At 38.5% G+C, this 22,886-nt stretch overlaps 1 protein-coding gene across 4 annotated transcripts in view; it reads left to right on the forward strand.

Moving 5' to 3' along the window:
• Positions 1-22,886, forward strand: part of VPS35L (VPS35 endosomal protein sorting factor like) — a 48,578-nt gene that overhangs the window by 7,391 nt on the left and 18,301 nt on the right. Inside the window, exons 8-26 of one of the 4 annotated variants that reach the window (XM_054390938.1) lie at positions 2,503-2,587; positions 3,537-3,596; positions 5,751-5,847; positions 6,247-6,294; positions 7,366-7,459; positions 7,699-7,776; positions 8,111-8,233; positions 8,912-8,958; positions 11,284-11,395; positions 11,597-11,713; positions 12,044-12,097; positions 12,451-12,531; positions 13,364-13,426; positions 14,441-14,526; positions 15,575-15,655; positions 18,133-18,196; positions 20,379-20,477; positions 21,216-21,293; positions 22,499-22,613. In XM_054390938.1, coding sequence (XP_054246913.1) covers positions 2,503-2,587; positions 3,537-3,596; positions 5,751-5,847; positions 6,247-6,294; positions 7,366-7,459; positions 7,699-7,776; positions 8,111-8,233; positions 8,912-8,958; positions 11,284-11,395; positions 11,597-11,713; positions 12,044-12,097; positions 12,451-12,531; positions 13,364-13,426; positions 14,441-14,526; positions 15,575-15,655; positions 18,133-18,196; positions 20,379-20,477; positions 21,216-21,293; positions 22,499-22,613 — 1,582 coding nt within the window. The remainder of the gene's footprint in view (positions 1-2,502; positions 2,588-3,536; positions 3,597-5,750; positions 5,848-6,246; positions 6,295-7,365; positions 7,460-7,698; positions 7,777-8,110; positions 8,234-8,911; positions 8,959-11,283; positions 11,396-11,596; positions 11,714-12,043; positions 12,098-12,450; positions 12,532-13,363; positions 13,427-14,440; positions 14,527-15,574; positions 15,656-18,132; positions 18,197-20,378; positions 20,478-21,215; positions 21,294-22,498; positions 22,614-22,886) is intronic. The other 3 variants (XM_054390939.1, XM_054390940.1, XM_054390941.1) reach the window with 3 other exon arrangements.

Below are 22,886 nucleotides of genomic sequence, written 5' to 3' on the forward strand. Positions count from 1 at the left end.
AAGATCTGTCATTTGCACTTTGGAGGTGGAGCCTCCTTTCTCTGTATGAGAAGTGCAGGAGGAGTTGTGGTTATCAAGGCAGGGTCTGAATTTATAATGTGCCTTTTCCTAGATACTTTACTTGTCCAGCTAGAATAAGCTAAGCTACTTAGAGTAAGCTGAAGTAAGTTGATTATCTCTGTGAGCTCTAAGAAAAGTGGTTAAGTATTCATGGTGTGTGTGTGTGTAGGTCCTAAACAGCTACTGAAATACCTTTATTTGAAGGTGATTGACTTAACATGGAGTAGGGAAGATTGTGCTTTATAGTTGGAGGATGTGAATGCCCTCACTTCTCTTTTTAGTGCCTTCTAACATTCCTCTCTGAAGAGCAAAGACTCAAGTGAGGTCCTCATTTAAGCATGTTCAAATGCTATGATGTTCTTGTATAAATAAAGCAGTCTTATGTGGCATAGGATTGCCTCCTGGATATTTGGAATGTCATGACAAGTTGAACTTTAATTATTTCATTAAGATTGAAGAATTGTCTCCTGGTGAAGGAGAGAGAAAGAACTAGGATCACACAAAATTTTGTACTTGTCAATGTGTGATGGTTTGAAACTGTCTTTTTAATTTTTCCTTGCAAAGTTCAGAACAGAGAAAGTGAAAGAATGTAAATAAGTCACTACTGGATGTAAGAAAGCAAAATAACGATTGTTCTAAACACTTCCATTGGATAGATAGAAATGTTTAAGAACTATTACCCAAAACAAAGTGGGCACTCTGCACATTCTGCGTTCGGCAGTGGGGGCAGTTGCTGGGCTGTCTGGCTGCTGTTTTCTTCTTCTCTTCTGGCTGAAGATAACACACTGACCTTGGCAGCTAAGTTAACAACTTTCTGCTTAACCATCCTCTGCTACCAAAAATCTGTGCTGGTTTGGGGCCAGACAGATCCTCTCTTTCCCCGAAAGGGACAAAAGAATGAGACTCACACAAACGGATTGGAGAGTGATGGAAAGTTTAAATGGAAAAGCAATTGGTGAAGCTACAAAAAAAACTACAAACTACAAAGCATAGTGACAAAGAGTATCCCAAAGCGTACAGAACCCCTCACAGAATTCCCAAAGGCTTCCCAGTCCTTCCCTTCTTCCCACCTGAGGGTAAACCCAAACCCCCCAGGGCTCTTTCTTCCCTCTCTGCTCCCCTGGGAGATGTCTTCTCTTATCGGGTAATGCCGGGGGAGTATCCTCAAGGCCTCTTAGTCCTGCCTAGGCCTAATGCCAGGAGGAGAATGGAGGGGGGAGCAGTCTCAGACCTGGCCAGCCTGAGACTTGCCTAGCAGCGGGAGGGGGAAGAAAGAGCCCTGGGGGGTTTGGGTTTACCCTCAGGTGGGAAGAAGGGAAGGACTGGGAAGCCTTTGGGAATTCTGTGAGGGGTTCTGTACGCTTTGGGATACTCTTTGTCACTATGCTTTGTAGTTTGTAGTTTTTTTTGTAGCTTCACCAATTGCTTTTCCATTTAAACTTTCCATCACTCTCCAATCCGTTTGTGTGAGTCTCATTCTTTTGTCCCTTTCGGGGAAAGAGAGGATCTGTCTGGCCCCAAACCAGCACACAATGTTAAATAGAGACAAAAGAAAACTTGTGGTCAAAGGCCATGTTTGGTTTGCATAAAAAGTGCCTTTTTCTCCCCAGTCACTCATTTGCCCATTTTCTTCAGGTGAAAAAGGATTCTTTGTTCCAGTTTTTGACTGGCAGTTTAGATTGTAGTCTTTGCACCATCTTGGTAAAAACAGAAGTACAGCTTACTTAAGTAGCTTTAAAACAAATTAGTTCCTCACTGTGTATTTTGAATTTCTACAATAAATTGTTCCTTCCTGGACTTGTATTGAATGACACTAGAACTAAGTTGGATAATACATTTGCAAATGTGACTTTGCACCAGTCATCAGTGTAGTCCAACTGCCACAGCCATGCTGGGTGCCTGTGGGTGGTGACTGATTACAGATTCCTCCCTGGAGCTGACTGTGGACCAGCTGAGCTGTTTCCAAAACGTTTCAACTCGTTGCATGAGATGCAGAGATGTGTTAAAAAGCTGAACTTTTAAAATCATTTCTTGGTTTAGCCTATATCAGGTTTTGAATTTGATTTTGGAAGTTTAGAGACATGGTGAGAAACTGGACAATGACCTTAAAAAAAAGTTGCCTTTTTATGTTTCTGGGTGATAATTTCTCTCTGAACAAATGCACAGATCTGCACAGTCAGCTGAAATTCTGCAATTCCCCTACAAGTGTAGGGGAAAACCAGATCTGTGACTAGCACTGCTGAAAGTGAGGAACAACCTGAGAAATACAAAGAGAATGATGATGTGTTATGTTAGAGCTTCTCATGCTTTTTGCAGGATAGTTGTTCATGTTGGTTCTTTCCATCTGTAGACACTTGTTTGTTCCACCCTGTCTAGAGTAAAAACACTAATTTGTGTTGTCTTCTAAAAATGTTTCTTTGTTTTCTTTTCTTTCCTTTCTAGTGTTCTAAGCTTCTTTCAGACACAAAAGTAATCCGGTTTTATCCAAGTAAATTTGTTTTAATTACGGACATCCTCGATACTTTTGGTAAGTATCTGATGTGCCAGAATTTCTAATTGTTAATCAGATGAAAAAGAGTTTTTTGCAATATTAGAAAGCATCAAAGTTATCAAGAAGTCCTTGAAGTGACTCTCAATTTTAACACTGATCTTCTTCAGCATAAATATTTGGATACCAGTGGTACAAACCTTCAAAAACTCTTATAAGTGAAGTCTTAAAAATATATATATATAATTTTGTAGTTCTGTGCTTTATGTATTAATGAATATCTAGAACAAAACCTTGGAAGAAATGATGATCTCTGCATTTTGAAATTTAAAATTGCCCAAATGAAGGAAAAAAAGTTCATTTTGGCAGCCTTTTGATTCAGTATTTCACTCTATTTATATCTGAGAAATGAAAGTCAGAAAGTGTTCATTAGCTGAATAGGGACTGTGAAGTGATTGAAATGGAGTTACTGAATTTTTAAATCTATAATTTTTAAATGATCCTTTAAGTGAAATTGTTACCCACTCAATGTGTTTCTCTTCTTGTGCCATGCTGTGGAAAAGATTTACAACTGCATTCAAAGTGGAAGGGTATTCTGAGGTTTAGCAGGATATACTATGACACAGATCCAATTGTTTTTCCAGGTCTTGCTTCCTCATTGTTCTCTTTCCTACTTAACTGAAAGTTGCTGAAGATAACATAATACCCAAATTCGGCAAAGACAGGACACCAGCTGTCCTTCCCTGGCCTGGAAGAAATCTGACCTGTGTGCTACCCCTGCACTTAAGGGAGCCAGATAAATGTTTTATAGCCTGCAAAGTGCTGAATTCAGAGTTAACATTGCAGCTTCAGTAGAGGGCAGCATCCTGTTAGTGTTCTAGGGAGTGCTCTCCAGCTAATTCCGACATAGGCTGGAGAGGGAATGTTTGAAACAAAGTTGTGTCTTTTACCTTTCATTAAGAATGATTTTTAAAATTATTTCTTACAGGGAAACTAGTGTATGAAAGAATTCTGTCAATGTGTATGGACAGCCGTGTCTCTTTGGCAGGTAACTTAACATTGTTTCTGCTGTGCCTCTGTTAAAAAGCAGTGTTTGAGCTCACTTGAGAAAGCTTAAACAGGACCTGTGCTACTGTATCCTCTATGAAAAAAGTTCTGATTTGGATCTAGGGGGTTTTAGTTTTTAACAGAGTAAAGATTGCTTATAGCTTCCACCATTCACAGTGCTTATGCAAGTTTGCATTTTTAACTGAGGATTTTAAAATGTACTTGTGGCTTTGATGGTACTAAATGTAAACTGGGTCCTCCTGAGATGTGAAATCACAAAGCACTATGCATAAGTAGAGGGAGAATTAAACATGAATGGCCAAATTAGATGAAGACTGTTTCCTATTTTCTTTTTTAAGCATAAGTATTTCATGGAATTATTGTATTTTAATAGTTTAAAGTTAAGGGTACAAATATAACAGGCAAAGCTGAGAGTCTAATTTTTTGGTAAGTAGATGTTTTTGTTGCTACACTGGAAACTGGATAAGTTTGCTTTAGTTAGGGAAGAATTTTGGAAGAAGCAGAAGGCTGTCATGGAGTTGGTGATCAGTTTACCAGGGTAGCATAATCTTTCTAACTTGGGCCCTTTTTATTTTTTCAGTTGAAATTCCAGCACAATATAGAAGTCTAATTTGACATGTTCAGTACAAATATATATGGAAGAGCCTCTTCAGGAAGGCACTGAAACATTCTGTGGAAACACAGGGATTTCACTGCAAGTTGAAGGATATTAAGTGCATGTCCTTGAAATATGAAACATTCTTACTCTGTAGTTGGCAATGCAGCAGTTCCGTAAGGTTGCAGTTAAATCCATGGGATTTGAGCCAGAAGCTTGAAACCAGCAAATATTTAAATTTGAAATAAATATCTAAGGGAAATTTGGTTGTTGCAGGTCTGACAAACTGTTCTTATAAACATTAATGAAGGCAGAGAGGTCCTGTAGCCTCTCACAATAAATGGGCAGTTACCTCCGTTCTGGAGAGCAGAGCTCATGCTGCAGCTCTACAGCTGCCAGGGGCATTGCTGGTGGGAACATCCCAAGCAGCTATAAAAGTGGGTGGGAGAAGGAAAATCTGTGCTGTGCTTGCTGTGCGTGGCAGTGTGAACCCTTGGGGATTTCAGGCCCAACCCCCCCTGCTCATGCTGTGGGAACTAAGTGAAACAAAGTCGGATGAGAACCCCACTGGTCCTAGATGAGAAAGAGCATTTCCCTGCACTCAGCATCTAGTGTGTGACTTCTCTAGTCTTGGAAGTTGGAAACTTGCTTGTGGAGCAGGAGCTTCTCACCTTCTGGGGCTGGGGATGGGAGAGCAGTGGTATTTTTGACCTCTTTCACAAGGGTTTATAAGCAGTCAGTCACAGCAGAAGATGATTGTGTAGCTTTATCACTGAGAGAAGAGGGACTCATCCTTCCCAGCCATCTTGCCTCAGATCTGGGTTGATCCTAGGAAGCTGATATTTATTTGCCTTCTGTTCCAGGCAATCTAGAGAAAGAGGAGGCAGTTAGCCATGCAACTGTGTGCCTGCCTGACCAGACCACTGTCCCCCTAACCCATCTGTTCCACCCTGCTGGGGGCAGCTTTTTCCTGCTGGCAGCTGACATAAATAGTCCCAGAGCTCACAAGGAGAGAATTGTGCTGCAGTGTTAGATGTTTAGTGTACAAAACCAAGTGTTCTGTCAGTGTCTAGTATTTCCTACTTCTTGCAATGTAGTATTAAAAAAATAGTCTTTAAAAATTACATTAAAGAATTGGAGTGCTTCATCTCTTTTATATGTGTGCATTTGGTTTAGAGTTATATACATGCATTTATTAGAGATTCCTTTTTTTATTTTCATAGCTTCTGCTTTTGAAGGGAGGCAGAAGTGAGATTTCTAAGTAGCAGATCTGAGATCAGCCTTGAGTGCTTGACTTTGGCTTCTGAAATGTTACTTAATGCAAGATAGAAGCTTTAGTTACCTCTTCTTGCTGTGTGTGTACTTCATTCTTACTGCTGCACAAGATTGCTGATAAGCAAATATATTGCCTAGTTTATCATGGTGTGCCTGATCTCTCCTTGAAAGGAAAGAGAACACAACTTTAAACCTAGAATGAAAAGTAACTTTTCTCCAGAAAGAATGTGACTGTTTCTGTGTTGTTGTTTTTTTTTTTCCCAGATAATTTTTCTCCAGAGAGTGTTAACGATACGGCTAAAGAAACTTGCTTAAACTGGTTTTTCAAGATTGCTTCCATCAGAGAACTCATTCCCAGATTGTATCCTTGTCAAGTGAGAGTCTGAGTGTGTCTGTTGGTTTCCCATTGGCTTTGCCATAAATAAAGACGTTTGTTTCAGTAAGCCCCACAGCAATCTGATGTTTATACTGATTTTGTTTTGTGCGTTTCAGGCTGTGTGTTTTGAGTTTGAGTCATGTTTCAAAGTAAACACAAGTGCTGAATTATTGGCTGTGAGCAGCTTGGCAGTGATAGAGTAGAATCAATGTGTGGAAACTTTTGATACAAAAATCTTGCAGATCAATCTCACTACACTTTGTGGATTTTTGTGATTTATTACAGAAGAGCTTGAAATAGTTCCTTGTGTTTGGTGTATGTTTGGTTTTATGTTTTTAAATGGCATGCATCTTTCTTTTATTCCTTAACTTGCCTTCATTTTAGTTACGTGGAAGCAGCAATACTGAAGTGCAATAAGTTCCTATCCAAAACGTAAGAGTAACTGCTGAGTGTGAGAAGGAAATGAATGGGCAAGCTTAGGAATTAATTTAAGGAGTTAAACCTGTAAATTCTGTGGTTAATGACAGATAGAATGAACCTTAAACCCTAAAACCTGCAAAAACCTCTGAGAAGAACCTGTGCTGAGAGGTTTTGGAGTTCTTAATGAGAATGCCAGTTTGAAATGCAGTAGTGCTTGCAGTTCTGGAATACAAGGATGACTGTGACATCAGGAGCTTGCAAATTAAAACCCAGCAGCTTCAGGTGGTGCAGAGGGGAGCAAGATGGTTAAGGTGAAGAGTGTGGCAGGGTAGAAAACTGAAAGGAAAATATCGATGTGTGGTATTGCTAGAGAGAGAGTTGGGGAAATGATTTAGGAGCAACAAACCATTATCTCTTGAAAATCTGGGTGTAAGCCTTCTGTGTTGCCAAACAGTGTCAGTTGCTGAACTGAAAATGTTCCTTCACATATAACCATCCTTTTTCAGTTACATTTTTACATGAGTCTTGTAAGCTGAATTGCTACTATAGTGACAACTTCATTATCCCTAAAATGCAGTTCTTTTACTGGAATTGATGGGCCTCATCTCCAGGCACTAGTATAGCTCTGTCAAAGAGGACCTGTGGGAAAATGAGACATGGAAGGAATTCTGCCAGTTCCATTTTAAGCTTCTGCTTTCTTCCCATTGAATTACAGCCTTTCTATAGCTCTGCTGTTCCTCCAGACTAGAGGAGGAGTTTTTCAGTTGTGCTTGTCTTTTACAAGCCCAGTGTCCAACCTGGCTATCTCACAGGATGGAAGGGACCCTTGGAGATTGTGGGAGTCCAGCTCCCACTATTCCTAATGGGAAACAGTGCAATTTTATTACATACCTGTTGCTGTACACATTAAATTTTACTTCTGAAATAAGATGTTAAGCTGGAATGCTGCTTCTTTTGGCTGGTGTTTCTGTAACTCATGCTCAACTGCCAGTCTACAAGGCAGCTACTGAAGTTCTCTGTAGGTGATAGAATTCTGTTATCAGCTGTTAAATCTCATTTTCATTTCTGAAAAAATCTCAACAGGGGGATTTCGGAATGTCTCCCAAGGTTAACATCTATGATCAGAGGAATTGGAGATCCACTGGTTGCAGTCTATGCCAGAGCATACCTTTGCAGGGTAGGCTATTCATTTAACATCAAAATCTGTGCCAAAGATTCACTACAGCTGGCTCTGCCACTAGAGGAAAACCATTGTTTTTATCTGAAGTTATCAGCAGACTGCCTCTTCCTTCTAACAAACCAAAAAACTGATTTCTCTTTTGTTTTAATAATGGAGGATCTTTCTTTTAAGAAACTCTTACAGCTGAATTGTAGGTGATAAATGCAAATAAAATCTTGATTTCTCTTTTAATACAGGTTGGGATGGAAGTGGCACCACAACTGAAAGAAAGCCTTAACAAAAATTTCTTTGACTTTCTTCTAACATTTAAACAAGTAAGTGAACAAGAGTTTTATTTGCAAAGTCAAATAAACACACTCCTTAATCCTGAGATTCTTAAATCTAGACTTAGGAATTTTCCTGTGCCCAGATGTAGTGTGGGAAATTCTATATGCATTCTGAAAAGCTGAAACTGCTTTACTCAACATGTTTCTATACTTTAATATGTATGTTATGAACTTGATATTTTTTTTTCCCAGCATGCAAGGAATGCTTCAGAATATCTTCATGTCTTGTCTCTTGTTGTTTCCATTCGTACACAAACCTTGTCCAGCTTATCATAGCTCCTGTTAAATACAGAAACATGTTTTTTGTCTTTTATTTCACTAGATTCATGAGGATACAGTTCAGAACCAGCTGGTAGAACAATGTGTGGAGATTCCTTTGTATCTGACTCTATATTCTCCTGCTATAGACTGGATTTTGCAGTGCATTGCATATCGTGCTCCTGAAGTAAGCAAGTGTGGTAATGCTTGATACTAGTGGAAGTGTTGGGATGAAGAGTTTAATTTTGCCTGCTAACCCCCATCTCTGCCAGCACTTACATGGGTGTGAAAGGAAGTATAAATAGCCTAGAAGCTCTGTTTCTATCCAGGAAGAATGTTCATTTCCACAAAGCTCAGCCTGCACTCACAGGCAATATTCCTGTTTGTTTCGTGCTGTCCTTTAGCTAGTTTTAATCTTTATTTTCTAAATTCATCAGTTTCTCCTGTCGCAGAGATATAAAAATGATTTGAGTGAGCTGCAGCTTTGTAATTGCTTAACCTAATCAACAGGCTATTTTACTGTCAGCCTGGTTTGCATTCTGTGGCAGAAAGTTGGTCATCTTCACCTCTCCTGCCAGAGATAATTGACCTGGCTGGCAAATAGTGATTACTTTGAGAAATGGCATGGCTAAAAGATTGCAAATTTGACTTTCCTAAAGTGGTGGTTTTGATTAAAATGCCACTGTGCCTGTTACAGTAGGTGTGGTTTATGTTGTACTGCACCATTGTTTTCTTGTGTAGTAAATACAGGATAAGACAGGATTATTGGAATGTATTGGGTAGGTAACTAAAACAGCTACAGTAATTAAAGCTGAATTTATTTTCAGGGTCTCTACTCACTGATTTTAATAAGTAATTCTTCCAGGTTCTGCTTACTGAGATGATGGAGAGATGCAAAAAATTGGGGAACAAGTAAGTATTGCACAATGCAGAAGACTCATTACTGTCTGTAATGGGTACCCATGAGTTCTTGTAATAAAAATCTCTCTCTCTTTTGAGCTCACTAAATCATGATTATGAACATCTGTTTTCCAGAGATGAATTCTGAAATATGATGAATTACTTGTAGAGCAAAAGTTAAGTAATTTGGCTTGGTTGCTTCATTTTGGCTCCTAAGCCAAAGTTTGGGACATGTAATATGGTCTGCATCAACGATCTCTCTGATTCCTGGTTGTGCTTCGTTTAGTTTCCTTCTCTTCCTTCTCCTTAGCCGCCCCTGACTGCAGCCAACCCATACAGGCATTTTACAAGGGATGTTTAAAGCAGCTGACACCTTTGGAAATGGCAATATTTAGGCAGCTGGGGGGTTTTAAAATGAAAATTATCCCAAATGTCTCCTAGAAGTCAGCATGCAGTCACCTTCAGTGAGGAGTTCAGGAAGAAGGTCTGAAAGTCTTGGATGTGCTTTCTGAGCTGTGTGAAAGCTGAGAGCACTGGAACAGGCTGCCCAGGGGGGTTGTGGAGTCTCCTTCTCTGGAGACTTTCAAAACCCACCTGGATGCATTCCTGTGCGGACTACTCTAAGTCATCCTGCTCTGGCAGGGGAGTTGGACCCAATGATCTCTTGATGTCCCTTCCAACCTCTGATATACTTTGATATTGTGAAAGCAATCTGTCTTGCTGATGAACTAATCTCAGTTCATTTTATTGGGTAGAAGGACTGAGTTCTGTTAAAGTTTTCAGCTACCTGTTGTGTTTTTCTGATGTGCTTTGCACAGTGCAGTTCTGCAGTGGCTGAGGAACAAAAAATCTTGCCACTTTAACTGTGGAATGGCAGCATTAGCATTCTGTGACTGAGTTAAGGAGTGCAGGCAAAGTGTGGTTTAAAAATGTGGTATGAAGATGCTGTTATATCAGGGTGTATAATATGGGTAAAGATAATCCACATACTCTGCTGGATTAAAGATTTTGTGTAGATGTTGATTTGTTTTGTGGAACTCATTTTTAAAATATCACTTTTTTAGCATTTATTGTTGTAAGGGTGGGCTGGGTGCTTCAACTTTTTGCCCCTGTTTGCTCTTTGAAGGAGGGAGAAAATGTTGACTATAATCAGGGGGGTTTTGAAAGAAATGTTTTGGGGATGTCTTTTTATTTTAATTGGAAAGTTGAATAATGTGCTATAAAGTGTGGTGGTTTTCTTTTAAAGTGGAGCTCTGTGTTTTTTTTTTTTTTTTTTGTCTTTTCATGACTGTCAAAATATTACAAAGGAGAAAGCATCAGTATATAAATCTTTAAATAACCTCAGTGTGTTCCATGAACTACGTTGCAGCCATCTAAGTGAGAAGTGACAGCCAGCCTGGCCCTCTCTATTGCAAAGCATGTAGCCAGTGAACTGGAAGTACTTGGCTAATGATAAATGCAAATTCCAGTCAAATTGCAATGAGACCACTAATGCTCAGTCAGGAACACAGAGCATGCTGGGCTATTTTAAGTGCTCCACAGAATTTCCCTCAAGGTAAACTGCCCTGTATTCAAACTGTCTTTTTCAGAGTAGGGAAGGGCACAGTATTTTTGTGAGGCAGCTTCTGTGCTACCTCATGGCTGAGTTTGCCCAAAAGAATTGCCTTTTGAATTAGACTAGATTTTGTTTCCTCTGTTTGCATAACAGTAGCAGTAAACTGGGTTTTACAGTGATGCAATGAGTTCAATCTTCTATCAGTAACTTTGGCTACCAATACAATTATGGGTCTGAATTATTAATTGGACATGTCTAAAGGTGTCATTGCTGGTTATCATATGATAATGACTGGGGATTCTTTTGATTTACTTTAATTTTAACAATGCAGCTGATAGAAATCTGACTTTCATAATGCACATAGAGTTCAATTCAGTGAGAAAAACTTCAACAGAGATTTGTTCTGCCAAAGTATACTGCTGAACTGTAGTTAGAAAGAGAGAGTAAGTTTCTAAGCATGTCAGCCACTCTTGGTTTACTTGATCTTTCTAATAAACTTCTGCTAAAGGGGTGGCTTAAAAAAACTGGTGTGGAACAAATATTCTGCAGCTTGAATTACCTTTTCTTTATTCAGTGGTTTAATGTTTTCTGGTTTTACTTAGCTTAAGCCTCACTGATGCAAGCTTGATTCGTGGGGTTTTTTTCCTTCTTTATTCCCTCCTTCAAAATATTGAATAGATCCTGGACAGTTGGCAGTCTTAAGTTCAGATTAATGTAAATGAAGGGACAACAAAATGTTAGTTGCTGTTGAGCTGTATTGATTTGTGTTCTGTTCATTGTAGTGCTTTGCTGTTGAATTCAGTCATGTCAGCGTTCAGAGCAGAGTTTATTGCCACGAGATCTATGGACTTCATTGGCATGATCAAAGAGTGTGATGAATCTGGGTTCCCAAAGGTAACTTTTTGTATGCAATTTGTAAGAATTCCTATTCCTTGCCTGACAGAGTTCTTTATACTCTTAGTTCCCTACAGAATTTGCACACCATTTAAATAAAAGGTATTTTGATGCATAAAACTGTACGGTGTGGCTCCTAGAGCAGTGTTGGACTGACAGGCATCCTCTGCATTTAATTGACAATTTCTCATTAACTTTCAGCATCTCCTCTTTCGCTCCTTGGGGTTAAACTTGGCGTTGGCTGATCCTCCTGAAAATGATCGCCATCAAATATTAAATGAAGCCTGGAAGGTTATAACGAAGCTGAAGAACCCACAGGTGGATTATTTGTCTGTCCTATTTCCCTGCTGATTCTGTGCTTAGCCAGCTGTTCATGATTTACCTTCTGTGACATGATTTACCTTTTCTAGATCCACACAGCTGCCAAAAAATAGGATGCCTTCTAATGTCTTCATATGATCCCTGCTTTCCCCAGCTCTGCTTAAGTGTAACTTAATTCTACATAACATAATTCTGCATAAGCAAGTTTTAGAGGTTTGTCAATATTGCTAGATCTTGAGGAGTTCGTTCTTGAAGTGTAATTTTTGCAAGTGTATTTCTCCTAATGCCCTGCAGGTCTTGATAACCATAGGACACTTGTATTTCTAGGATTACATCAACTGTGCTGAAGTGTGGGTGGAGTATACCTGCAGGCATTTTACGGTATGTGAAATTTGCTTTGTTTCCTTGGAGGGTTTTGTGATGCAGACTAAGTGACTTTATTAGCAGTTAAAAATAGGGAGGCAATGAAAAAAATGTATCCCTCTCATGGAAGATGAGTAAGGATAATAGATACGGCTTTGAAGGAGTCACCACCACGTCCTAGTGCTGTGTGTTTTAATGGCAGATGGACCAGTTTAAGGATTTACTGGAGCTATGGCTAAAGGTCATTGCTTAACTGGAGCTCTGTAGTAGCTGATGCTTTGGCAAATGGAAAGAAATTATCCACCTGGTTTTCAGCAATTTAAGTGCTGGTTTTACAACTGTATTTTGTAACCTCATTTTTTGCTACACAGAAGCGAGAGGTCAATACAGTTTTGGCTGATGTTATCAAGCACATGACTCCTGATCGAGCATTTGAGGAGGCTTACCCACAGGTAAAGAATTTATTTTGCCCAATCTGTAAAAACCTAATGTGAATTTTCTTAGAAGAAATTAATTACTGATGTCTCTTACCACAGAAATAAATATTTTAAACACTATCATTTGGGAAGCCTTTTGGAACAGTGTAATGTTCTGATTTGTTCCTCCATTTCCCCCAGCACATCAATTTTTTCAGTTCAGAGAAATGTTAAACTAGAATGATTTATGTATTTAGAAGTAGCAGTGGTTAATTCCTGCATCAGCTGTGGTGTTCTGCTGAAGAAAATTAGCAATCATGGCAGGCTGTTTGATCAGAGGTAAACCATAAAATAATCCATTTCTTCTTGGCATTGTTATGGCTTCAGTGAATTACTGTGTCCAGTTCTTGAGACTGCATGCCAGGGGAGATGTGGATTAGTTGACGAGGTTCTAGAAGAAGGTTTTTTTGGTTATTTGGAGGGTAGATAAAGTGCCTGTGAAAGAAGCAAATTAGTTTGGTGAGTTTTTGTTTGGTTTTGTTGTTTTTTTAAAAGTCTAGAGAGCTGGAGAACATGCCTAACTATAACCAGTAAAGAACAAAGGAAAGCCAGGCAGGCTGGTCAGCCTCTCTTCAAATGAGTTCTGAAGAGCATGTTGGAGAAACATCTGCTAAGAACAGCATAGCTGTAGTTGATCCTGCTTTGGGAAAAGAAATTGTGTCAATGAATCCCTGAGGTCTCTTCCAACCCAGTGTTCTATGAATAACTAGAGAAGAATAATCTCTGCTGTGGATAGTCTGAACTTAACTTGTATTACAATCATTTTCCTCTTTTTTTCCTTTTTTTTCCTTCCCTTTTTTCCCTTTAGCTGCAGTCAATTATTCAGAAAGTTATTACCTACATAAATGACTTCTCTCTACTTTTCTCAGTGGTAAGTGATACTGTTTAATATGTTTTTAAGAATTAATTTGCAATGTTTCTGCAAGAGAATTTACCTGACTTGGATATTTAGATTATTTGCAAGCTCACTTAGTGAGAGAACTTTTTATTGAATAGATAAAGTGCAGAAAGCTTTTGGAAGCTTTTTGCTGCTTACTACTTAAATATTCATTATTCTAATGTCAATTTTCTATGCCTTTTTATTTTTTCTCATAGGCTTTTAGATTCTCTAAGTTTGTCACTATGGCATAGGTGACAATCAATGGAAGATAAAACACCATTTATTTATGTGTTCATGTAATTGCTGATAGCTGTTTCTTTGTAGTGGTCTATCATTAACATGCCTTGTCCTGAGGCTTGAGTTTGGCACTGAAACAAAGCGAAACTTAGAGGGGTCAGACACTCTTATGCTCTTCTTTCTCTGCCTCTTGTGAGATAGACAGCAAGTGTCAAAGTACTGAAAGCAGTTGAAGAGCAGAATTGCAGACTGATCCTGTGGATTTGGAATCCTGTTCACAAGTCACTCTGATAATTCTTAAAACCCAACCCCTGCTCTATTCTTGAGATGATGCAGAAAATAAGTATTTCAGTGTCTTAACAAATAAACCCTTATCTTTGAAGAAAGTTTTAATGTCTTGGACCTTCATAAGTTGCCCTGGATACAAGCAATATGATTGCTGCCATCTGGCCTGTTTTCATAGTTCCTAATATCCTGTCTTTTCTTCCCATAGATACTTGAATTTGTCATGATCAAGCATATGATTGCTTTGCAACATTTGATTGAAACAGTTCTGTGTTTTGTGTTTTAATCTGGATCTCTTCAATCAATAAATTTGATGCATCTTTCAGCCAATTGCACTTTTCCATTTGTTTCACACAATTGCTGTCTTCAAAAAATATTGGAAGTCATTTTAACTAAACCAGCTGTGATTATAAAACTTATCCAAAATATTGATTGTCTTGTGTGTAAAATACCTCATCATTACTTATGTATTTGTACTTTCAGGAGAAATTCTTGCCATTTCTGGATATGTTCCAGAAGGAAAGTGTGAGAGTGGAAGTTTGCAAGTGCATTATGGAATCTTTTATTAAGTAAGTGGAGAATATTGAGATTAAATTCACTCTGAAGGGGCTGGGGAAATGTATTGAGAAATGGCTAGGGAAGGTGAGGCAGTGTATAGGCCACTTACCTTGTGAAGTTGTGCCAGGCTATGGAGGGGGGAAAAAGAAAAATGTCAATTTTGTCAAAGAAAGCTGAAATTGAGGTAATCATATTAATGCTGATTTGCTGTGGATTAGCAAAATAGTTATCTGAGCTTTTTTTTTTTTTTTTAATTTTTGTGTTGCCTTAGTTCGAATTTATTTTGTATTCCAACTGCTGTGACAGCTCTGAACTGTTCCCTTGCTGTAGTGGAGGAAGAGACAGTCTCTTGTTACAAAGTCCATTAGGTAGGAAAAAAAATCAGTGTTTCCACAGCTGAAAATAAACTTGGAAGATGAGGTTCCATCTTCAAATATTGTGAAAGTCACACAGTCCTTTTCAAATAATTACCAGGTTTCTTGAAACAGTTTTTTTTGCTTTTCCACCTTCCTTTCAGGTATTTGTATAAACTGATAAGCAGCCTCCCCAGGCCTCTATTCTATAGGCTAAACAGTCCCAGCTTTCTTGGCCTTTGTTTGTATGAGAGATGCTGCAGCTCCTGAAGTGTCTTAGTGCTGTTCCACTGCACTTGTGCCTGTGTACTTAAACATGCCATTTGTCCTTCCTGTCTGTCCATCAGTAGCTGAGAAACTCTGTTTCTTCTCGATAGATCTAGGATTGCTTTGTTTTGGTGTTCTTAGGTTGCCTCAGTATCACACATCTAACTTGTTGTGTCCCTTAAGAAGTCAGATTCTGTGGCTTGGCAGTAAAGCTCCATGTATGAAGATAATATTCCTTGACTGACATTTGTGGGAATTGTGCATCTGTGAACCACATGATCTTTGGAGTTCTTCTGGTTAAAAATGATGGATATAAAACTTTTGTAGTGTCACACAATGCTGACAGCTGGAACTAGGCATTAAGTTGGTGTTACGCTGTTCACTGTTTTGCATTTAACAGAGCAGGATTTCTCATCACTGTTTCTAAAATGTTTTCTAGGCATCAGCAGGAGGCTACAAAGGATCCTGTGATACTCAATGCTCTTCTGCATATCTGCAAGACGATGCATGATTCTGTGAAGTAAGATTATCTTGACTCATGCTAGTAACTGCTGTCTATGAAAAGTTTGGCTGCTTAGTGTCCAGGTTCACATTTCTGAGGCTGTTTGTTTCATGGTGGATTAAGACATGAATCCAATTAGTGGCGAGGGAAGAGCAGTGCAGTGAAGTGGCAGCACATACCATTTGCTCTTTAATGACTGCTTTGTTTTCAGTGCTGGAGCAGAATTTTGAAGGGAAAGCAGCAATGGTTTTGTAGAGTTTTCTCGTGAAGCACAGACACCAAGAAATCCAATCTTTAAAAAGTAATTTTCAAAGTGGAACCAATTTACTCTGAGTTGCAGTGAATAATAAACTAGTTCTGAGATTTAAGTGAATATGTTGCTGTTAAAATTGCCATACTCAATTATACCTGGTTTTTTTTTTTTTTTTGGCCACTTGTTTCATCCCTCACAAAGGAGAGTGAAATCTTTAAAAAGACACCTGGAAGATCTCTAGGAGCTTGAGTAGGGGAAACTAGAATAGAAGACAACCTCTTGAACCATCTATGCCTTTTCCCTTATTCCTCCTCTTTTCCTCTAGACTTTGAGTTTTGAGGTCATCAGGGATCCTGGATGCCCTGTTGCACACACACTGAATAGCAGTTGTGCAATGTGGAAAACATTTCTGGTTTCAAAAATCACACATAAATTTGTGTCTGATTGAATAGAGACAGAAGCACAGTGCTGTAAATTTTAGATTTTAAAAGCAAAGATCTCCTGTTTTTTGTTTTCCTTCTGGTTTGGATTGAGTAGACTTGCAAGGTTTCTTTTGGCATTCTGAGCCCAGAGCCTCTTAGTATGGCAGACACTCTAAAGGAAATTTAACTTTCTCAGACTTGATAGGCCATGAATATGAGATTTATTGCCAATGAAGAAGTTCCATTTGGCATGTAATTGCAATTCATACCAGCTAGAGTGCTTTATTTGGGGTTAGAACACTTTATTTGGCTGTATTTCACACTAAAAGCTACTTCAGCCTTGAGATGGAGCAATACAGTGAAGCTAGAACAGCTTACTAAAAAAAATTAAGCAATGTATGTCAATCCATATTTGGTGCTTCCTCTGACATCTTTGCCAAAACAATTTGATAGTTTACTGGGATCCTTAAAATCCCCTAAGCCAGCTCTGCTCTGTCAACTCTTATTGGCAAATCATCATAAATTCCAACTATATTACAGTAACTCCTACGTCTGTTGTTACATCCTGGTTCAGGAAACTGCCAAACCATTGTGTGGGGCTCTCTGACCCCTGTGACAGCTGTTGGAGGATAACAGCCTTTAGACTGGTAGGGGTCTGATTCAGAATTGAACTGGAAACCCATAACTGACCTGAAGATCTCATTACAAGTCTTCTGAGCCTCTCAGGGCCCATCAGTTGACTCTTTTGATTGGCAATGCACTAATGAGCTAATCACGCTGAGATTTTCTTTCCTCCTTTACTGAATTTGTATAATAAAACTATTGTTCTCTTCCCATCTGGTGTCTGAGCTGGGAAATTGGTAACTGATATACTAAAGGTCAAAGCATATAACAGTAAAAGGATTAAATTGTATTAGTTAATTGTAGCTGAACTTTTTGTTCATCCATTTTCAGTGAAACAGGTTTGACTTATTGGATTTTCATGGGATGTAAATTTGTTTCAAATCAGATTTGGACTCTTTCTATAGAATAGTGTCACAAATAGGTATCTGTGATAATCTTGAAAAGAAACTAATTTTACATCTAAGCTTAGTTTGATTCTTACTAAAAGATCAAAAAAGCAGCAGAGTAACAAGGGGATGTTAATTATTTTTTACATTATGTGGCAGTGTTTAAAAACAAACAAATAACAACAGAAAACCCAAACAAACAAAACAAAACCCCAACTAATCAAAAACAAACGAAACCCAAACCACGGTAAGAACCAAAAAATCCCCAAACCACAAAAATCCCTCAAAGAACCCCCCTCAGAAGCCAAATGAAACAAACCAATGTTGTTTCTAAACTAAATACATTCAAATTACATATCCTATTTAAAGTGTATTTGAAAAGCTTTTCTTCTTAAACAGGGTAACTTTCTTCTGAGAATAGATTTACTAATTTCTTTGGTTTTATGATCAGTTCCTACTTAAGTTCTCATGCTGTAACTCAGGACTTGAAGGCCTCTTGGTTGCTGCAGTAAGGAACATTAACTTGACTTCCTACTTCTCATGTCAGACTTAGTTTCTGTAAAATCTAAAGGCATTCTTAGCAATTTTTAACATTTGTCTTAAAATGTTTTAGTCTGGTGCATGGCTGATTTGGTGATATTCCTGTTAAAATTGGGGTTATTGCTTTATAACTAAAATGATAAGCTTAGTGGTTTTAGTGTGCAGTAAATATTTCATATGGATATTACATTATATAAATTATTATGTGTCCCTTGAACCTTTACAGATAAGCAATATTCTAGCACTTACCATATAAATTTTCCCTTACAGTGCACTGACACTTGAGGATGAGAAAAGAATGTTAGCAGCTTTGATAAATGGATTCATAAAAATGGTGAGTGGCAATTGTGTGCAGCTGTTGGGGTGTATCTGATAGTTGGGATTTTTTTGGGATCCCCATGAGAAACAGGTGCCTCTGTAGCTGAGGCAGAGTCTGTGTGTCTGACTTGCTTAAGACCATTGAAAACCCCAACCTGTGCATTTTAGTGAAGTAAGTCTGCATGTGCTGAAATAAATATCATAGTGTTGAAGCTGCCATGGTGCAGTGGGAGAGTTTGAAGTGCACCTCTTGTTTATTTCATCAGGTTTTCTGCTGGGTTTTGAAATCTCATGTAAAACATAGGAAGTACTGAAAAGTTAAACAGCAGTTGAAGTCTTGCCTGTTACAGCTTCAGAGAGCTCACTGATTTATGGGAGTGATTCACTTATATCAATCTGGAACCAATGCTAGATTTGAAAACCATAAATATTGTAGAATGGGCTGGGCTGGAAGGACCTCCAGAGGTCATCTAGCCCAACTCTCCCTCTGCTGTAAGCAGGGGCATCCTCAACTAGATCAGGTTGCCCAGAGCCCTGTTGAGCCTCACCTTGAATAAATATAACCTGGAGGGGTTGGACTAAGGGATCTTTCCAGGTCCCTTCCAACCCTCCTACCATTCTGTGATTCCGTGTTATTCTCTCTGTTCATTTTCATTCACAGAGAAGGTGTTTGGTATCAAATTAGTAGTCCCACAAAAACTCCAATTGTTTGGTCTCAAAAGTAATTTTTAACTCTTCCCTCCCTTGTATCATAATAGAATCTTTTGTTCTTGTCTGTTGAGTGTGAAATGTCAGGTTGGTTAAGAGAGATGTTCCAAAGCTCTTTTTGTTCTCTAACCAGGTACTCCCTGTGCTTGGCTTGTCTTTCACATACTCAGAGCTGACAGCCTTTGTCTCTACTTGTCCTCTTTTTCCTTTGTTGCAGTTCTGTGAATTTAGCTCTGGATGGTTGCTTTCTCTTCAGTTATAATAATAGGCTATTTAATGTCATTTTGCTTTATTAAGCTTTATGTGCAGTATAATGTTGTATAATATCCTTTAGGAGGATTTCCCACATTGATGTGGCTTTATAGTCTTGGCTTTGGGGGGGAAAAATCCTAATAGAAGCAAAATGCCAAGTTAGAGATTTCAAACCAGCACACGTTAAGATGTGAAGGCCAAAGCAGTTGTGACAATCATCCTTACAGTCAGCTTTTTGTGGAAACATTTATATTTTTTGAGAAGTTTTCCTGAGATGACTCCTAAAACTTTCCTAAGACTCAAGAATGAGCAGTTGCACGAACAGGGGAAAGGCAAAGCCTGTAATATAAGAAGCAATCCTTTGTGTTGTGGTGCAGTTCCTTTTGATCATTTTCTGTGCAGATCCAATGCAATTTTAATTTTAATTCTGTAAAAACTTCTTTTACATATGGCTTGAGAAATAATAAATAATGCAACCTTTACTTCTATTAGGAAAAAAATCCATTTGAATACGTAAATGTAGACCGCCTGGAGACTGTTTCTTTTCCTTGGCTTTTAATTGACAGCTGAGACACTCCAGCTGACAGCACTTGGGCTTTTCAAGTCTAGAGGCTTGGAAGTGGGGTGTTCCCACACAAAGGTGGTTGTTTGACTTCTTTCCTGCTAGCATGCAAGGTTGCAGGCTTTTGCCATGTTATATAAGCTTATATTTATTAACCAAACTCAAGGAAAACCTGCTTCTCTTCCTGCTAATTTCTCTTTGTCTATGAGAAGTTACCAGAATCTGAAGACAGCTTCATGGAGCTATTTCTATTTTTCTGTCATGTTTTGTTTTTTCACTTTGTTGTTTTGCTTTTGAAATATGAAGTGCACCAAGCCTTTGTCCCCATTCTGTGAAGAATCAGGAGTTAGCTTTGAAAATACTTCACAAATCTAGGATTTAAATGCATTCTTGATAAAGATTTGATCTGTGAAGTAGACTATGATGTGGAGTATAGACTAAAAACCCCTTGTGAGGCTTTCAAGATTTCCTGAAACCTTTCCTTTGGAACACAGACAGTGAAAAGCACAGAGATTCTCCAGGTTTTTATTTTGTCGTTAATACTGGGTTGTTTTTTTTTTTTTCTTATATGGGATTTCTGACTTTTGCATACCCATGGTTTCTCCACAGGCAGTTTTGTATTTCTTGAAGTTAATGGCCTGCAAAGGTAAAATTGAGGGGGTTTTGTCTGTTTTAGGTTTCATTTGGCCGTGACTTTGAACAACAGCTGAGTTTCTATGTTGAAGCCAGGTCAATGTTTTGCAATCTGGAGCCTGTTCTAATCCAGCTGATTCATGTAAGCTACTGTTTTATCTACATACTCTTAATAACTGGGAATATATTTGCAGTTCTCCCATTCCCTGGCCAGATTATTCTGTGTCATAGTAAGTCTGAAGCCTTTTTATCAGACTTTGATCTCATCTCTCACTTTATCACCCGAAACTCTCTGAAGTTCTGGCTCGACAGGCGTGCATGGTATCATTGCAACAAAGAAAACTGCCACTCTTGCAAGAGATTTCATGTTTAATAAAATAAATAGCACTTCTGTGCATTCAAAGTTTGGGTTCTGTCTTCTATAACCCTCCATCTAAGAGATTAGAGTGTGTCTGGCTGCAGATACAGGCAGAGTCCTACTACGATAGGGAAGATTAATCTCTTTTGTATTGAGCCACATGTCAGATGAGCATTAGCTACATCAGATTCCTTTGCAGCACTGTATCTTCTCTTAAATCCTTTCAGTATTTTGTTTGGTTGTGTTTTGTTTGGTTTTTGTTTTTAAAGTGTTTTAGCTAGAAATCATTGTTTTTACACCAGGAAGGAGGTGATGACAATACTACAGCTGAATAAATTCACAAACCTGCACAGTCATATTTGCTTTAAAAAGCAGTTGCTAAAATTCTCCAAGTGAAAAACAAATAGTACAGTGAGGGCACACCATATTGGGGTCCTTTTTGACAGTTTGTGTTCTCTAAATGCATGCAGTAAAACTTGCCATTGACCTAATAAATCATTTGGTTTTGTTTTTAATGTGTAGTCTGTGAACCAGCTAGCAATGGAAACAAGAAGAGTGATGAAAGGAAATCATTCCAGAAAGACTGCTGCGTTTGTCAAGGTAGGTCTTACTCTAATAAACTTTGAGCCTGCCTTCTTAGCAGATACTACTATCTGCTGCCACCTAAGTTTAGAATTTTTGCAAAACCAGTGTTAGTATTTTTTCACACTATTGGTATTCTGATTTTCTTCTTCTTACCGTTGCCAAATGCTGCCATTAAAAAAACAAATAATAAAAGCCAAGACCGAAAGTGTCTAAGAAGAGTTTTATGTTAAGGAAGAGCAGCAAGATTGACTCTCTTTCTAAAGGAAGGTTCATTGGAGAGGTGTTTCTGTGAATTTGAGAAAGCTCAGCCTTTGAAATTACATTTGAGTAAAATATTTAATATCTGTGTAACTCAGTCACAGGAAGGAGAGATAGGGAGAAAAGAGTAGATTTGAACTTCTGTCTCATAATATCAGTGCAGGTGTGCTGAAAGCTGTATTTGAATTTAAAATTTCTGCTCTTGGCTTTTGTGCCTCTGAGTCAATACAGATGTGGTGACAGAATCATAGAATGGTAGGGGTAAGAAGGGACCTCTAGAGATCAAGTCCAACACTCCTGGGGCAGATGAACTATGCACAGGCTATGCAAGCTGCTTGTGTTCCTTTTTTTTCTCACCTGAAATGTGGCAACTAATTGTGGTTGTGTGGTGGGAAGGTGTTTGCACATGCTACTGTTAATAGATTTGTTTCACAGCACCGGTGCATGATGTCTAGACAAAGGATAGCTGGGGTGACACTGGCCAACTTCTTATGCTTGGGAGCTGCTCTGTCCATCTAGGTATCTGGGCTGCTCCAGGAGGTCTAAAGCTTCATCATGCTGCACTAGAGCTGCTTCCTCCCACCATGCACACACAATGCACCTGCTTTGCCCAGTTTAGCAAATGGATTGTCCCTGAGGCCCAGTAGTCTGCTTTCTACTTAGATAGAAGTAGAACTTGTGCTGCAAGTTGGTTAGCCCAGGAGAGAGGAACTCTTTAAGAAAGTGTTGAGCTAATCTACTTGTAACAACAGCAGTAAAAAATATTGTTATAAGTACTGAAATAATCATGGGAAATTTGAAGTTGCTGGTTTTGGACATAATATTTGCTTTATACTGAAAGTCTTCCCCAAAACTGATTTACAGATTTTGATTCCTAATTGTGTATAAAATCAGTAATGACTGCTGTAACTCCAAGATGGGAATCTTCTTCAGTTTCTTTTTTTTTTTTAAATCTGCTCTAGGCTTGTGTTGCCTTCTGCTTCATTACAATTCCATCACTGAGCAGTATCTTCACCCGACTCAACCTGTATTTACACTCTGGACAGGTAGCTCTGGCTAATCAGTGCCTTTCACAAGGTAAGGGATTTTATCTACTTAAAGGTTCTCTTATTTCAGAAAGATTTCTAATTGTGAATAGTAACTTGGCTGAACTCCTCAGTCTTGTATTTGTGATATAATTAAAATACAGCAGTGTTACAGTGAAAACTTGACACATTTAAGCAGCTTTTCAATTCTGACAGTAATCCTGTGATCTCAATGACCTGGACAGCTGACTGTAGTTGACATAGTCACAGCTATGAGGTAGCTTGTCATAAATTATTTAGAAATTATGGAAAGCAGAGAATGTTT

Source organism: Indicator indicator, chromosome 22, assembly GCF_027791375.1.
Source record: "Indicator indicator isolate 239-I01 chromosome 22, UM_Iind_1.1, whole genome shotgun sequence".
Lineage (NCBI taxonomy): Eukaryota > Metazoa > Chordata > Aves > Piciformes > Indicatoridae > Indicator > Indicator indicator.